This window comes from Globicephala melas, chromosome 13, assembly GCF_963455315.2.
Source record: "Globicephala melas chromosome 13, mGloMel1.2, whole genome shotgun sequence".
Classification (NCBI taxonomy): domain Eukaryota; kingdom Metazoa; phylum Chordata; class Mammalia; order Artiodactyla; family Delphinidae; genus Globicephala; species Globicephala melas.
Window position 1 is genome coordinate 74,029,574 of NC_083326.1, and position 16,936 is coordinate 74,046,509.

The 16,936-nt window shown below is 36.7% G+C and overlaps 2 protein-coding genes across 6 annotated transcripts in view; one reads left to right on the forward strand and one right to left on the reverse strand.

The window, feature by feature from the left end:
* NAA25 (N-alpha-acetyltransferase 25, NatB auxiliary subunit) overlaps window positions 1-16,936 on the reverse strand; it is a 73,698-nt gene that overhangs the window by 43,228 nt on the left and 13,534 nt on the right. For 4 of the 5 annotated variants that reach the window (XM_060311079.1, XM_030860512.2, XM_060311077.1 and 1 more), the window contains exons 4-11: window positions 14,907-15,025; window positions 10,428-10,502; window positions 9,186-9,293; window positions 8,747-8,825; window positions 4,832-4,943; window positions 3,719-3,808; window positions 2,496-2,665; window positions 220-332 (exon numbers count right to left, since the gene is read on the reverse strand). In XM_060311079.1, coding sequence (XP_060167062.1) covers window positions 220-332; window positions 2,496-2,665; window positions 3,719-3,808; window positions 4,832-4,943; window positions 8,747-8,825; window positions 9,186-9,293; window positions 10,428-10,502; window positions 14,907-15,025 — 866 coding nt within the window. The remainder of the gene's footprint in view (window positions 1-219; window positions 333-2,495; window positions 2,666-3,718; window positions 3,809-4,831; window positions 4,944-8,746; window positions 8,826-9,185; window positions 9,294-10,427; window positions 10,503-14,906; window positions 15,026-16,936) is intronic. The other variant, XM_060311080.1, reaches the window with a different exon arrangement.
* Window positions 6,903-7,907, forward strand: LOC132598360 (large ribosomal subunit protein eL22-like). The gene is made up of 3 exons (XM_060310779.1): window positions 6,903-6,950; window positions 7,200-7,503; window positions 7,879-7,907. Exons 1-3 carry the CDS (start codon window positions 6,903-6,905, stop codon window positions 7,905-7,907), a joined length of 381 nt encoding a protein of 126 aa, XP_060166762.1.

Genomic DNA, 16,936 nt, shown 5'->3' on the forward strand with positions numbered 1-16,936 from the left:
ACACACCAGAAGAATCCAATTATCTACCAGGGGCTTATTCTCATTGCGGCTCAACTTTACAAGAAATCATGCCTTTAATCTGATAGCACCTAGACTACTTGGCTTGACAGCACAATATCTTGATATCTCATGTTCACCACTTTCACCCATTTTAGAAAGGAAACCCAAACACTTAACCTAGTTGCAATAAATACAGGTACCCAACAGAACTCTGCTTACTTTTGTACACTGTGTAGCAGGCAAGAGGTCAACAAACACCTTGAGGTCTGTGAAACAACAAGGTTTATCCCCAAACTTTTTAAAATACTGGAACATTAATTCTTCTGGATCACCTAAGAGAGAGGGGGGGGGAAATATCACTAAATTATTCATGGACTGAAGCAATCTCTAATTTAAGTGAGAAGTCTGACTTGAAAAACATTTATTTCAATTAAATGAAAATTTTGCTTGAATGAGAATGAGGATGACAATGAGGGCCGGAAGATAGCTTGCCAGTTTAAAAATAAATACTAAAAAGGAGTTGAATCTTGCGAACTCAGTTTACCTGTTATTACACTGAGGAAATGTGAAGTTTTTCATTCAATTAAAGTTTAAATAGTTTAAAAGTTTTCATTAAAGTTTAAAGACAAGTTTATATGCAAACATTAAACAAACATGCTTTTCTCCACAACAGTTCCTGAACTACTTAACAAATATTAAATATATGTTAACTAAATGAAAGGTAGTGTTTGTTAACAGGCACACCAACAGAAGAGAAAATAAATGGGAAGAGCCACGGGCCAATAACTCCAAAGTCACTCACTATGGAAAATTTAAACCTGGATATGCAGAAAGCTACCAATTCATTTTATTTTTCCTCAAATTAAAAATAAAAATAATAAAAGTAAAATACTCTCAAATTGGACTAGATTTAGGAAGGAGAGATTTTTAACAAGGTCTCTGTAAGATTTTAGGTCTTGGTTCCTGCTCACACATTTCTGGGAACAGAGATTTCACGGCTTTAATCAGATTCTCACATGCCTCTGTGATCCAAAAGAGACTAAGAATCACTCACTGGTCTGGTAAAAAAAAAAAAAAGAAAAAAAATTTTTGTGTGTGTGGAGACAAATTTGTAAGATTCACCAATTTGTAAGATTCAGGCTGGTGAGAGAGAAGAGAAAGACAAGGGATGAATATAGGAAGTGTCAAAACAGATCCAAGTAGTTTTATATCCAGCTTTGGAAAGAAAGCAACTCTTTTTTTTTTTTTTGGCCACATCAGGCGGCTTGTGGGATCCTAGTTCCCCGACCAAGGATCGAACCCAGGTCCCCTGCAGTGGAAGCACGGTGTCCTAACCACTGGACCATCAGGGAAATCTGAAGAAAGCAATTCTTTGCAATATACTTTAACAATATTTTGCTGAAGGTCGCATAAAAATTTTCATTTGCAATTCTAAAACAAACACCAACTAAAGTAATTGAGGTAGACCCAAAGAAAGAAATCAACATGGAATTCAAAATTGGTTATGAATAATCTACATAGGAAATGACAGAGAGATAGCCACAGTTAATTTTAGAATGAGCTGCAAAGAACATTAATTACATGATTAAAATGGACAAAGATGTTCTAGGATAGGTTTTAGGTATTGAGAAGTGCTCATCATCTCAGGACAACTGGTCCCTAAAGAAACCTTCTTAAAGTTATTCAACTTTTAATGAGAACTAAATTTTTATAATGATGAGTGGGAAAAAAAGTTTTCTTGGAGCTTTATCTTAAAAAAATGAAACTAAAAAAATTTTTAAAGTTTATTCGCCTAAACTTAAAAAATTTAGGGTATAATTAAAACTAAAGCTAATTCTTAGTATGAGCAAAGAATTACTGATTTTGGGGGGAGTGGTGCTTTTTTCCCCACAAAACTGTGAATTAGTACAATATGACAACATTTACTTCTTATGTAGTATGCTCAAAAAGAACCATTTTACAAAAACCTCTAAGGGCTTCATCAAATTTCCTGAAGGCCTCTATTAATGCTTTACTATCCAAATCATACTTTTCTCCCATCTTGTCATTGTCCTAATAAATTTTCTCCTCAACTGTTAACTGCTCTTTAACTGCTCTAACTCTGCCAGATGTTATTTCGTCAATGGTTTTGTGAGTGCTTAGGGTAGATTTTCAAGAAACCTTTCATTCACTTCTTGAAATCCTGAAACTTTTATAAAACTGGCTATTTACTTTGAAATTGATTTTGACATTATTGCTGGGTCAGCAAAAGAACGCCTGACAAAGACTCTGATGGAATAGGGAGAGATGCTAAAGTTAAGCCAAGTTGCATGTGTGATTGAGGGCTAATTTTATAAGTGATCCATTCATTAGTTAATATTTTCAGGTTATGAAGACATTTGCTTCTCAAACACAACTTTATCACTGTAGGCTTCAGAGAATAGATACTGCACTTGGGTACTGAGGGCATCCCTGTATCTTCTCCAGGGTTCCCAAATATCATTACAGCTTCTTACCCAGTTTGTACTCATCATTAAAACCTTGACGCCGCAAACGTCTAATCAGCTCCAGTTTAGCCAGATGTGGTCCTCGGAGATGGCGAGAACTTTTAGATTCTTCTGTTATCCGATCTTCTATAAATCTCACAGCCTCTTCTGCAGAATAATGTACTTCTCCTTCTAAAGAGCTAGGTATAAACACATGAAAAAGGTATTTTGTGCCTCTATCAAGCCAAATTGATTTTAAGAAACAAATTAAAAATAACAGAAAGTACTGTGATAATTACAAAACAACACAAATTAGAATAAAAGAGAAATATGAGCATATTCTGACAGTTAACATGGCATATGATTCCTCTCAATTTTGTCATTTGATTATTGCAGAGTGACTAACCACCTCTACCTCTTTCTTAAAAAAAAGAATGAATAATTTTGCATATATAAAATATTACCTAATTAAAAACATAAGTAAATTTTATTGCTAGAAAAATGAGGCTGAGAAAAATTAGATGACTTACTTAATATTATAAAGTAAGCCTCAGTTCATATTTGGTATCATAAACCCTATTTTGTTATTCACTTTTTTAAAAGAGCTCATTATATTTATTGTGGTATTGTCTGTAATAGCCCCCAAAACAGGAAGCAGCAACAATACAAGTATCTATCAACAGCAGACAGATTAAATGAATTTGGTACACTTCTAAAATGGAGTCCTCTTAAGTCATTAAAAAGAATTAATCAGATCTGTATGCACCATATATGGAAAGATGCCCAAGATACACTTTAGGGGGTGAAATACGAAGTTGTAAACCATTACATCTAACATAATTGCATTCTTATGTTAAATAAGAATAATTATATTAGTATATGCATAATATAAATAAATCTGGAAGAAAAGACACCAAACTGTCTTTTCCAAATAAATCTGGAAGACACCAAACTGTTATCAAGAGTTATTCCTGTGTCAATTACATCTCAATAAAACTGGAAAAAGAAAAAAATCATCCTGGGATGATAGGAAAACTAGGAACTAACACTTTCCACACCATACATTTCTGTACTAATTTAAGATTTTTACAATGAACACATATTTATTTTAAAATTTAAAAATGGAAAAATGTCTTGCTTTGAAAGGGATACATTATTGAGACAGAAAAAGAGAATTCAATTAGGCTTACAATGAAATCATTTTGCTACACCATACTAAAAAGTGTTGTAATTCAGGAAAGAAGACAACTTACTGTTCACCTTCAGCAGGAGGAGTCCAGGCTTCTTCAATCAGTCGAAAGACAGAATCGAAATAAGTCAGATAGAACTGCCAGTCATCTGAGCTAAAATCAGATTGAATGGTGCACACAGGATTAAACCCAAGTTGTGACAAATCTGCCTGAGGAACCATGTTATTCAACTTATTTTCTAAGTTATATTTTAGTCTTTACTAGGAGAAGCCCAACCTTCCCTCTGGGTTTCTTCTACAGCCCTAAAAGGGCAACAACTCCAGAGGCATTTTCAAAGTCAAACATTTTCAAGAAACTACTCTTTCCTTCAATAAAATGACCAGGTGTAAAAAACTAACATTCTCAGGACTTCCCTGGTGGCCCAGTGGATGAGACTCCGCACTCCCAATGCAGGGGGCCCGGTTCAATCCCTAGTCGGGAAACTAGATCCCGCATGCATGCCGCAACTAAGAAGTCTACCTGCCACAACAAAGATCCCACGTGCCGCAAGTAAGACCCAGAGCAGCCAAAATAAATTAAAAAAAAAAAAAAAAAAAACAGCTCATGCAGCCCTTAATAAAAAACTAATATTCTTAACAGAAAACTCCCCACATTAGTGCTTTCTAGGGGGGCTAAGGGGAGGGTCTCTCTTTTAGACCAATATTGAGTTTGACAAATTAATGACTTTTCAGCATTCATTCTGAATACTCAGCACCCTGGTGGCATAAGTTCCATTACACCTCTTTATCGAAAGATGAAGGCTCGGGCTTCCCTGGTGGCGCAGTGGTTGAGAGTCCGCCTGCCGATGCAGGGGACATGGGTTCGCGCCCCGGTCCGGGAAGATCCCACATGCCGCGGAGCGGCTGGGCCCGTGGACCATGGCCGCTGAGCCTGCACGTCCGGAGCCTGTGCTCCGCAACGGGAGAGGCCACAACAGTGAGAGGCCCGCATACCGCGAAAAAAAAAAAAAAAAAAGATGAAGGCTCATTAAAAACTTTAAAAAAAATATCCAGAACACACAACTAAAAGATTTCACTTTATGCCCAGAAATCTCAAAGGATATAGACCAAAAAAATCAATGGTGAGACCTGAAAGCCCCACTCCAGTCTCATAGTCCAAAAAGAAGCATCTACTTACTTTTTCAGTAAGAGGCGCCGAGAAAGGGCATTGCACTCTGGCCACCTGCTCAGCTTCTTGTACATAGCCATGCATTTATTTTCCCGACTCTGAATCTCACTTGTTAACTTCTCTACAATTAAAAGTTATAAAAGTTGGTAAGCTGGTTTCATTTCTGCTCAGAAACCAGAACAAAATCCATATACAAGAAGGAAACTGTCACATTTTCTTATTCACTCTCTTAGAAAATGGGACCACTATTAGATACAAACTACTATCTCACTAAAGATTACTTTCCTGAAAGGAAAAATCGTATATTTCTGATACTAAACTTTCTAATCCTTTTCTTCTACAAAATACAAGGATCCAGAATGTCTTGAGTTGAGGATCTAGTGTGTGGGATACACATAAAATCCCAACAGCATCTAAGGACTGGTATATTTAGACCTGATATATTTAGACCATAGACAGACCATCCATACATTTCCAAAACATTGAATAAGCTTGGACTGGAATGAGATGAGAAAGGGGAGATGTTATGAGGAAGATAAAAAAAGAAAAGAGATGAATCAAACTCTTCCAACAGTTGAGAACAAAAAAACTAGGACTATATTTCTGACCAAATTAGATATGCCCTGTCCTTTTAGAATGGTTTAGCAGATTAAGGATGCCAACAATTACATTATGAATTTTCTATAGAGAATCTAAACTGTAACTATCCATACAACTACAACCTAACTGAATAAAAACAAAGTTGACTTGTACCCACCTGCAAGGAGGCTGAAGTTAGAGAGTAACATTAAAAATAAAAACAAAAACAAAACTCTTCCTACATTTTATATAATTAAAGTACTTAACTCAGTTACTATTACAGTTTTGTGATAGCACAAAGTCTAGTAAAGGATATACATACTTGTAAAAAACAAAGTCTTTTTAATGGCTGGACCTAATGAGAGTTCTGAGGCTACTCATCTACAGTTAGTTACTCCCAATAACCATAAAGGCACGATTAAAAAACCAGGGTTGTCAAAACGATAACTGCATTCCCACGAATTTCTCCTAAGAAAATCAAAGATGTGTAAATATTTAGGAACCAAAATCTCCTAAGTGTCCAAAAATAAGGGAATAGTTAATGCTATCTATGAAGTTCATACAAATCAGTTTTCCAACAACAAAGGAGGAAGTATTTTCACAACAATGGAAAAGAGCTAACTTCTTTAACATGTAAAGTACTCTTGCAAATCAGTAAGCAGATTAACCAAATTTTTAGAAATAGGAAAAGGATAAGAAAAAGCAGCTCAGAGAAAAAAAATATATTAATGGCTTTTAAACAAATGAAGAAATAATTATCCTCCCTCATAACTAAATAAAAACTGTAAGGTATGTTTTACCTATCTCATTGAAAAACATAAAAGGTTTGATATGGGACTTCCCTGGTGGGCCAGTGGCTGACTCCACGCTCCCAATGCAAGGGGCCCGGGTTTGAACCCTGGTCAGGAAACTAGATCCCACGTGACACAACTAAGAGTTCACATGCCACAACTAAAGATCCCGCATGCAGCAAGGAAGATCCAGCACATGGCAGCGAAGACACGGCCCAGCGAAATAAATAAATAAATATTTTTTAAAAAGTTTGATCTAAAATTTTGCAAAGAAACAGGACCTCTTACAATCAAATAGCAAATACAGCTGGTGGAAATGCACACTGTAGCCTCTTAGAGGGCAATTTGGTTTATAGCAAAGATGTTCCTTGCAAATAGCCTAAATACCCTTCAAAGATGAGCTATGTAGTAAACTGTCTACGTTTATGCTGTGGAACACTGGGCACCATTAAAGAGAGTGAGGTAGTGAGGTATATCTCTAGGACACACTGTTAAGGTAAAAAAAAAATGGGTCTAAGAGTATGCAGAGAAAAGGTCACAAACTCAAATGCCTTCATAGGACAGACACAACAAACATTTAAAAATTTTAAAGAAAAAAATATTTAATAAGAACATTGTGCAGAGTAAGATTACACTTAGGGTCAAGGTACAGTATATTCTCAATTGTGGTTTAAAAAAGTGGGGGGGCCCTTTCTGCCTCCGCTGCCACCATGGCACCCAGTAGAAAGTTTGTGGCAAAGGGGGGCAAAAAAAAAGAAGCAGGTCCTGGGGCTTCCCTGGTGGCGCAGTGGTTGAGAGTCCGCCTGCCGACGCAGGGGACACGGGCTCGTGCCCCGGTCCGGGAGGTTCCCACATGCCGCGGAGCGGCTGGGCCCATGAGCCATGGCCACTGAGCCTGCGTGTCCGGAGCCTGTGCTCTGCAACAGGAGAGACCACAAAAGTGAGAGGCCCGCATACCGCAAAAAAAAAATAATAAAATTAAATTAAAAAAAAAAAAAAAAAAGAAGCAGATCCTGAAGTTTACTCTTGACTGTACCCATCAAGGTAGAATCACGGATGCTGCCAATTTTGAGCAGTTTTTTCAGGAGAGAATCAAAGTGAATGGAAAAGCTGAGAATCTTGGTGGAGGTGTTGTAACAAACGAAAGAAGCAAAAGCAAGATTACTGTAACTTCTGAGGTAGCTTTTTCCAAAAGGTATTTGAAATATCTCACCAAAAAATATTTGAAGAAGAATAACCTATGTGATTGGTTACACGTAGTTGCTAACAGCAAAGAAAGTTACGAACTGCATTACTTTCAGACTACTCAAGGTGCAGAAGAGGGGCTTCCCTGGTGGCGCAGTGGTTAAGAATCCGCCTGCCAATGCAGAGGACACGGGTTTGAGCCCTGGTCCGGGAAGATTCCACATACCACGGAGCAACTAAGCCGTGCACCACAACTACTGAGCCTGCACTCTAGAGCCCGCGAGCAACAACTACTGAAGCCCACGTGCCACCAACAACTGAAGCCTGCACGCCTAGAGCCCATGCTCCACAACAAGAGAAGCCACTGCAATGAGAAGCCCGCACACTGCAACGAAGAGGAGCCCCCACTCGCTGCAACTAGAGAAAGCCCGCATGCAGCAATGAGAACCCAAAGCAGCCAAAAATAAATAAATAAATAAATTTCTTTAAAAAAAAAAAAAGATGAAGAAGAGGAGGAAGATGAGGATTAAAACTCAATTATCTGGGGACCTCCCTGGCGGTCCAGTAGTTAAGACTTCACCTTCCAATGCAGGGGGTGCAGGTTTGATCCCAGGTCAGGGAACTAAGATCCCACATGCATCATGGCCAAAAAACCAAAACATAAAGCAGAAGCAATGTTGTAACAAATTCAATAAAGACTTTAAAAAAAAATGGTCCACATCAAAAAAAACAAAAAAAGAAACTCAATTATCTGGAATATTTTGTATGAGTTCTTAAATAAAACTTAGGACCCCAAAAACAAAAAAAAGGGAAGGGGGAGGGGAAAGATACTACTTTAGAAGGATATACAGAACAGGTAACTGGAGAAGGATGTAGAGGGCAGAGGGTTGGAGATCTGGGGTAAAATCATACTCCCTGAATTTTCTGAATCCATGAATTATTTTCATTCATTCATTCATTCACTCATTCAGCTATGCCAGGTCTTAGATGCGGCACATGGGATCTTTGTTGCCACGTGTGGGATCTTCCTTGTAGCATGCGGAATCTTTAGCTGCGGCATGCGGGATCTTAATTGTGGCATGCAGGATCTAATTCTCTGACCAGGGATCGAACCCAGGCCCCCTGCATCGTAAACGCGAAGTCTTAACCACTGGACCACCAGGGAAGTCCCCATGAATTATTTTCAACTAAAAATTATTTTTAAAAAATAAATAGAGAAAAACCTGAAAGAATCTAAAATGATCGCAAGTGATTTTTTAAAGTCTTTATATCTTTGTTTCTGTATGTGGAAGAAATTTTCCACAATAAAATGTCATGTTTAAATAGGAAAACAAAACAAAAAAAACTTTAAGAAAACTCTAAAAATTACCTCCTAATTTTCCTCTGATGACATCCAAGGCTTCCTGGTACTTTCCCAAACGTTCTAGGATCATATAATAAAGTTCAACCTTACAAAAAAAACAAACAAGAAGTGCAACCATTGAAACTTTTCAATAATAAAAAGATAAGTCATTTGTATGTTTTTAAAAAGCTATCTAACAGAAAAGAACACTATATCTTCAAATAAGATGAAATTAACAGTGACAATCAGACCATAGTATCTCTCCTATCTATATCTCGGCAGAGTACTTTCTGGAAACATGCTAGAACCTCACTCATTATACCTAGGCTGGGGAGTTCCAAAGCTTCACATTTACACAAAAGGCAAGAGTGAGGACCCAGTCCTCTAAATGGAATAAAGCAACAGTTCATAATATTGTAACAACATCAAAAACATGCAAATACAAAGTGGGGCTTAAATTACTCACTTCAGCCTCTGCTTCTATCTTGTCCTCTTTTACCATTTTTTCTACCATTCTCTCAGCAAGGGGCAGAAACATCGTTTTTGAGAGGTTTTCATCCTGCGCTGATATAGACTAAAGGAGAAAAGAAAAATGTTTGCACTATTTATATTATTACCATGCAGACCATTATTGTGACTCTGGCACATAATTATCAACCCACTATGTCAAATATCAGACCTAATTTGAACTTGAGAGTGGTTTGCTTTATAGGAGATTTCTTTACTAAAGATTCTTATCGTATGCATTCTTGAAATACATAGTTTCCACAATATGACCTAACTTTTAAATATTAGACCATTCATACATTTTTTTCTAGAAATATGTTAAGAGGGGATACGTTTATACTATTTAGTATATATAAAGGGTACCAGGTATTTGAAGAGTCAAAAACCTTTGAGATGTCTTCTTGAGACCTTCACATATTAGAAGGAAAATGCCAATTCCTTCTATTTATAGTATGGCTTACTATTAGCTACAGTTACCTTAGCATGATATTAATCATTTTAACATTGCCAAAGATTCTGCTCAGAGCTCATTTACCCCCTGAAAACAACCTTTCAGGGTAGCTATTATGCTTATTTTATAGTTAAACTAAGGTTAAAAGATTCTCCAACAGCTCAAGAGACATGGTGAAGCCAATGTTTGAAAGCAGACCTGTCTGAACCCAGAGCCTCTCTGTTCTTAACCTACATTTTAACTCCAGAGCCTCTCTGTTCTTAACTGCTACATTTTAACTCCTTTCTCCCCATCCTCTCATACACAGTGTCTTATCTTGGTACTTATAGCTGCTCTGGGAGATGAGCATCTCCATTCTGCAAAAGAGCAGACTGAGGCTCAGAAAGCAGAAGTGATGAAACAAGGCCACCCAGTTCAATGATCCGTTCAACAACCAACAATAGTGCCTTAAAGACAAACCTCAAGTTAAAATATCAAACATTTCGAGGCTCATACTTGATCAAGTAACCCAGTAATGGATCTAAGATTCAGAGGAAATACACTCTGTGCTACACACAAATAAACCAATACATCAACTCAAAAAGAATACTAAAACTCCTCAACTCAAAAAAATCAACTGACAATATGTCACATCCCTATTTGACACATGCTGCAACACATTACCTAAGATGTTCAGAGGACACATTAAGGACAATTACTATATACAAAAATAAAAACAAATCTCAATCCCATTCTGAATGCCATACTCACTTGCATTATTAAGCTCATCACAGACCAAAAGTAGTAAGGGTTTTTGGGGACAATCTTATATAGAGCCATGCCAGCCTGAAAGACAGAGAGCCATAAATACTTAACTTAGAAAACATCATACAGAGGGTAATTAATGACCTAGACATGTGGCAAGACGTTTCCTAGGAAAATAGCAACATGTTTACATATGCTGGTTACTCTAAGTGCCTAGTAACTTGATGGATGTTGTCTACAGCATAACAACAGAGGTAATCCCAAAGGTGAATTTTTACAATATCAAGAATGATATTTCATCTTTTGAATCAGATTTTCTTAAACTGAAGACCCAGTGTTCCTAGAGAATACTGCAATCCAATATAGTTCTGGTAGACTACCAAGCAAAAACAAAAGTTGGGTTATGAATGTATATCAATAAACTTTACTGAAGCCATTGCACTAATCAATTATAGTAAAACAAAGAAATCCAAACAGTATATTTAAACTTCAAAATCAGACAAAATTACTCTGACATAATTCAAAAAATAATTCTTAGGTTAGGAAAATATTCAGGTTCTTTCAATATACCATTAATTAGAACTGAACCCTCTCATTGTGAAATGTATAATATGCAAATACTTAGAAGTAGGAACATGGCACAAAGGAGCAAAGTAGACCTATTCACGTAAAACTGAGAATCTGTCCATAATTGCCAACTAGTAATCAATGCTAAGAACTCTGTCAGCTAATTATCACAGTTACTATTTTATTTTTTAATCTTTTGCCTATCTTCAATCCACTTGAAAAAAATGCATGGAGCCCCTATTAAGTGGAAGGAAATGTCTATTCCTGCCAAGGATACAAAGATTGAGTCCCGATCCCCAAGGCACTTAAAAGCAAGGGAAAGAGATAAGACAAATATTCAAACGACTAAAATATTCTTGGCAATAAAAATAAACATCCTATACAGGGAATTCCCTGGCGGTCCAGTGGTTAGGACTCGGCACTTCCACCGCCAGGGCCAGATTCGATCCCTGGTCAGGGAACTAATAATATCTCACAAGCAAAGCGGCACGGCCAAAAAAAAAAAAAGAAAACAAAAACATCCTATACAAAAACACCACACTAGGGTGTTTCCAAGGAAGGCAAGGTTAGTATGTTTGTTTATTCCTTTCTTTTTCTTTTTTTAAGGAAAAGTAGGGAAGAGCATTCTCCAAAGTAGCAGTCTTTCAGATGGACCTTGAAGGTGAAACAGAATGTCTATAGGCAAAGATGGGGGGGTAAGAATACATATACAAATAATACAATTATTTAGGGTGAATGGATAAGTGAATGAATCAATTCGAAGTAGGAGCAAAATGAGTAATTAAACAAAAACATTAAAGAAAGAAAAGATATATGTTGACAAGAACAAGTAGGACATCTAGCTGAAACAAAAAATTAAGAGCAGGAGAAGGGAAAAGGGCTAAAAGGTAGACAGAGGTACCTTTGTTATAAGGCATTCCAAAAGGAGTCTATACAGAGTAAGCGAGTGATATGTATAAATCTATACTCTTCTAGGAAGAGTATTTTAGCAGTACTGTGAAGAAAGAAAATAGGGAAAAATAAGAGGTGAGGCAATGAAGAACTAAACCAGGATGAGGTAGATCAAATAGAAAAAGAGACCTCAGGGAATTCCCTGGCAGTCCAGTGATTAGGACTCCAAGCTCCCACTGATGAGGGCATCGGTTTGATCCCTGATCCAGGAACTAAGATCCAGAAAGCCCCGTGGCCAAAAAAAAAAGAGAGAGAAAGAGAGAGAGAGACCTCAAAGACACTGTGGAGGTAGAATCAAGATGATCTGGAGACAAAATGGACATAGAAGATGAGAAGGAGAGTCTAGAATGGCTTGAGGTCCCTGCTCTTAACACCAAACTGGAGAAATGAAATGGAAAGTGTTAGAAAACCAATTTTATTTGATAACTTGGGGAAAGAAAACATTTTTATAATGACACACAGAAATAAAAAGGAATAGAATGTTAAATTAACATGAACTTTTAACATAAAAGAGAAATTTCATGCCCACACCCTACTATCTTATAGGTGATAGCATTCTGCTGCTACAGAAAACTTTTGACCAGAGAGAAATTTGAAAAACATGGCTGCAAACTGGTGACTCAGAGAATAGGAATGTCACTTACAGAAAAAGGAAAGTCTAGTCACCATATGAATGACTAGCAACTCTTTATTCAAGGTGGTTTTAAATTTACCTGCCAGAGATGATCTGTGGGGCAGAAGTCCTTAAATCTTCTGATTCCCTGGCTTCCCTCCCTCTTACCTCCACCAGTTTATGCAAATCACTCATTTATTTAACAAACGTTTATCATGAAGTGAGGATTCAGCAGTGAACAAAACAAAAGCCCTTATGAAACATAACATGTAATTTATAAAATACCTATTACCCCAGACTGACATTCCCCTTTCAAAATAAGCATACATATAAGCTAAGAACTGTAACTACCTTAAGCAGCAACAAAGGCAGAATAAAAATCAGACGTTCCATTCTAAGACATTTAACACTAGAGGACTCCATTCTTCCAACATATTAGACTAAAATAATGCAAAAGCAGGCTATGGTTAAAACATATTAAGAAACCATAACTACTAAGCCACATCAAAGCTATGTCTCCAAAAAGCAAGATGCAAAATTGTATATATCTCTGGCAACATGTAAAGTTAAACCATACAAAAATATAATCTGTTCAAGTGGTAGATTATTTTTTTCCCTTTTTCAAAATTTACCTTAATATTGCTATTGCATGAACTTGTACTTTTTGTTATTTTATAAGTGTGTGTATAATATATATTTCAAAAATGTATTTCGTGGGATCATAAAATTAACACATGCTTAAAAAAAAAAAAAGAAAGAACAGAAATTAAGATGGAAAGTATCCACAGCCCTATATCCTGGCAACATTTCAGTACATATACTTAATAAGGAAGGGTGGAGGGGAAGGGAGTGAGAGAAGGCCATTTTACAACCTGCTCTTCTCACTTAACATATATTGGGAATATCTTTCTACGTCAACAAATAAAGACACACAGTACCATTTGGGGGGGGGCGGGGTGTTGCATTATTTTCTACCACATAGGTGAACTATAATTTCTTTCACTATGTCTGTATTAATGTACATTTAATATACTTTACTTAAAACATATACCTAGGGGCTTCCCTGGTGGCTCAGTGGTTAAGAATCCGCCTGCCAATGCAGGGGACATGGGTTCGAGCCCTGGTCCAGGAAGATCCCACATGCCACGGAGCAACTAAGCCTGTGCGCCACAACTACTGAAGCCTGCGTGCCTAGAGCCCATGCTCCACAACAAGAGAAGGCACCTCAGTGAGAAGCCCGTGCACCGCAACGGAGACCCAACGCAGCTAAAAATAAATAAAATAAATTTTTTAAGAAAAACAAAAAAATATATTCCTAGAAGTAAAAATGATACTAAGGATTTATATGTATATATGGTTAGTGCTGCCAATTTAAAAAATATATACCCATTTTACAATAAAAGAAAAATTATAATCTGTGAATATTTTTCCTGAGAACATATCAATACTGCAATGATAAATAAAATAATGATAAAATTTCTTCAAAGAATTATATTTGGGCCAAAAAATCTCTTCCAATTTAAAAACTTACATAAGCAAATACAAAAACTGATTTGAAAGAGAAAGGGTTTATCTTAATATAGTATCTTCCACCCTCCCTGGTCTACCTATCTATTGTTATAGTTTGATATTTCAAGTAAACAAGACAAAATAAAAATCCAAGTAGGAAAGCTGCCTTCCAAACACATTATACCCACAAACAAAGCATTTCTTTAAAAATTCTAGCTTGACTTCATAACCCTTTATGAGCTTAAGAGTGCAAATTTCATTTCTCTGGGATGCCAGCTTTATGCACCTATTAGTCCAAATGTATCCAAATAAGGCTCCTTCACATGTGTACAAGGAACACCTAAAACGTGCTAACTGGCAGATAAGCTGCATCCAGGAAAAAAAAAAAAACAAGCATCCCAAGCAATAGGGATTTTCCGCCATGGATTTAAAAATCTTAGCAGGCTATATAAACAGTTAAATTTAAAAAATAGATATAAACTTTTACAGTTAATCTTTCTATAGTCTGTTCATTTTCTCCTCTAGGATTTCTGCCCATTTTCTGAAAATATAACAGCAATCTGATGCAGTGAGACAATCTGAAGCCAACTTACCAGAACCAAACAAAACATACCATCAGGCCACAAAGGAACAATCACATTTCCCAAAGAAAACATTTAAAGAACTTGAATAATTGTTCATCTTTAAAACACACACAAAAAATAACTGGCTGATCTCCACACGCAAATACATAGATTCACTTCTACACATATATGCAAACACACACATGCAGACACACATACCACTGCAGTTAAACCACATTAATAGAAAATCCTGCAGCCCAGGAGGTTTGGGCATCAAGTTACCTGTTGCATTTTCTTGTATTCGCCCACTCTGGCATAGGCCATGAAGAGGTGAGAGTGATATTCCTCACTATTGGGAACTTTCTTCACAGCTGCCTCATAAAGTTTTGTGACTAACTCCGCTAAAACAAAGAGAAAGAGAATTTTCTTTAATTACTGAAGTATAACAAATCTTAACAGCATTTAATTTTTTTCCTATTTGGAGGAAATAGATGTCTCCTATCATTAAGGAAGAAGAAAGTATTTGCTTTGCCTCATCTGCTCATTACTCTTACCTTGCTTAGGTGTTTTCCGATGAAGCATGGAATAGGTCAGGCCTCCCCATGACGTTTACAATGTACAAGACCCTCCAGGATCTATCTAGCCTTTCTGTCTTCTTCCAAACTCTTCCCTCCTGCACTTTATGCTCTAGCTACATCAAACTACTTGTAGTTCCACTAGATTCCCTGTACTGTATCAGACCTGCATGACTTTAACACTGTTCCCTCTGCTTGGATTCCCTTTTCCTCTCTTTTCTACTGAGTGAACATCATCCAAGACCCAGTTCAAATGTAATCCTTCCCTGAACACGATCTCTGCTCCTCCATCCCAGTTTGTACACTGCTTCCTTCTGCCATCTTTAAATCTTTTAAATAACACTCTTATACAATTTATTAATATATAATGCAACATACTATCTATTGATCTATGTTTCCTCATAGACTATGAGTAACATGAAAGCAAAGAATACCTTTCATCTTTGACTCTGATACAATATTTGTCATAGAAAAACATTCAACCAATACTTGTAGGACAGATAATTTTTTTTTTGAAATGCTGGGAGAGAATTCATAACCCTAAATCAACATAATCCCTAAATAATCAGATATAATACCTCAACTCTTAAGTTTTATCTTTCATAAGAATGAAACACAAAATTGAACTATAAAATAACATTTTCTGCCTGCTAGGTTGGCAAAAAGTTTATTTTATTTTTTTCAGTTTTACTGAGAAACAATTGACAAAAGCTGTATATTTTTAGGAGTACAACATGATGGCTTGATGGCAAAATTTTTTAAGTCTAAGAATACCAATGACGGGACTTCCCTGGCGGCGCAGTTGTTAAGACTCCAAGCTCCCAATGCAGGGGGCCCGGGTTCAATCCCCAGTCAGGGAACTAGATCGCACAGGCATGCTGCAACTAAGAGCTCACATACCACAACTAAGGATCCCACGTGCCGCAACTAAGGAGCCAGTGAGCTGCAACTATGGAGCCCGCCTGCTGCAACTAAGACCCAGAGCAAATAAATAAATATCACATTAATTAAAAAAAAAAAAGAATACCAATGACAAGCATGTGGAACTCTGATACACTGCTAGTGGGAAGGTAAATTTTGAAGATAAGTTGACACCATGTTTATCTTTAAGCTGAACCTACCCTATGACCTAGCACCTCCACTCTAGATTCTAGTGTAGTCAACCAGTGAAGTATTCTGTGGCAGTAAACATGAATTAACTACAACCACTTGGATATTAGATGAAAAGTGCAAGTCACAGAAAACGTACAGCATGAATCTATTTATGTTAAGTCCAAAATAAGTGAAACTAATAATGTATTACTTAGAAAAACAAATGTGATAAAAATTTAAAGACAAGCAAGAGAATAAAAATATTCAAGATAGCAAATCCCTCTTAGGAAGTTAAAGGGGAAATGAGATTGATGAAGGACACACAGGAAGTCTTCTTAGTACAGACATACCTCATTTTATTGTACTTCCCTTTACTGTGCTTTGCAGATATTGTGTTTTACAGATTGAAGGTTTGTGGCTACCTAGCAACTAAGCAAGTCATTAGCACCATTTTTCCAACAGCATTTGCTCACTTTGTGTCTCTGTGTTACATTTTGGTAATTCTCACGATATTTCAAACTTTTTCGTTATTATCGTATTTGTTATGGTGATCTATGACCAGTGATCTTTGAAGTTACTACTGTAATTGTTTGGGGGCACCACAAATCACAACCATATAAGACCCTGAACTTAATCAACAAATAT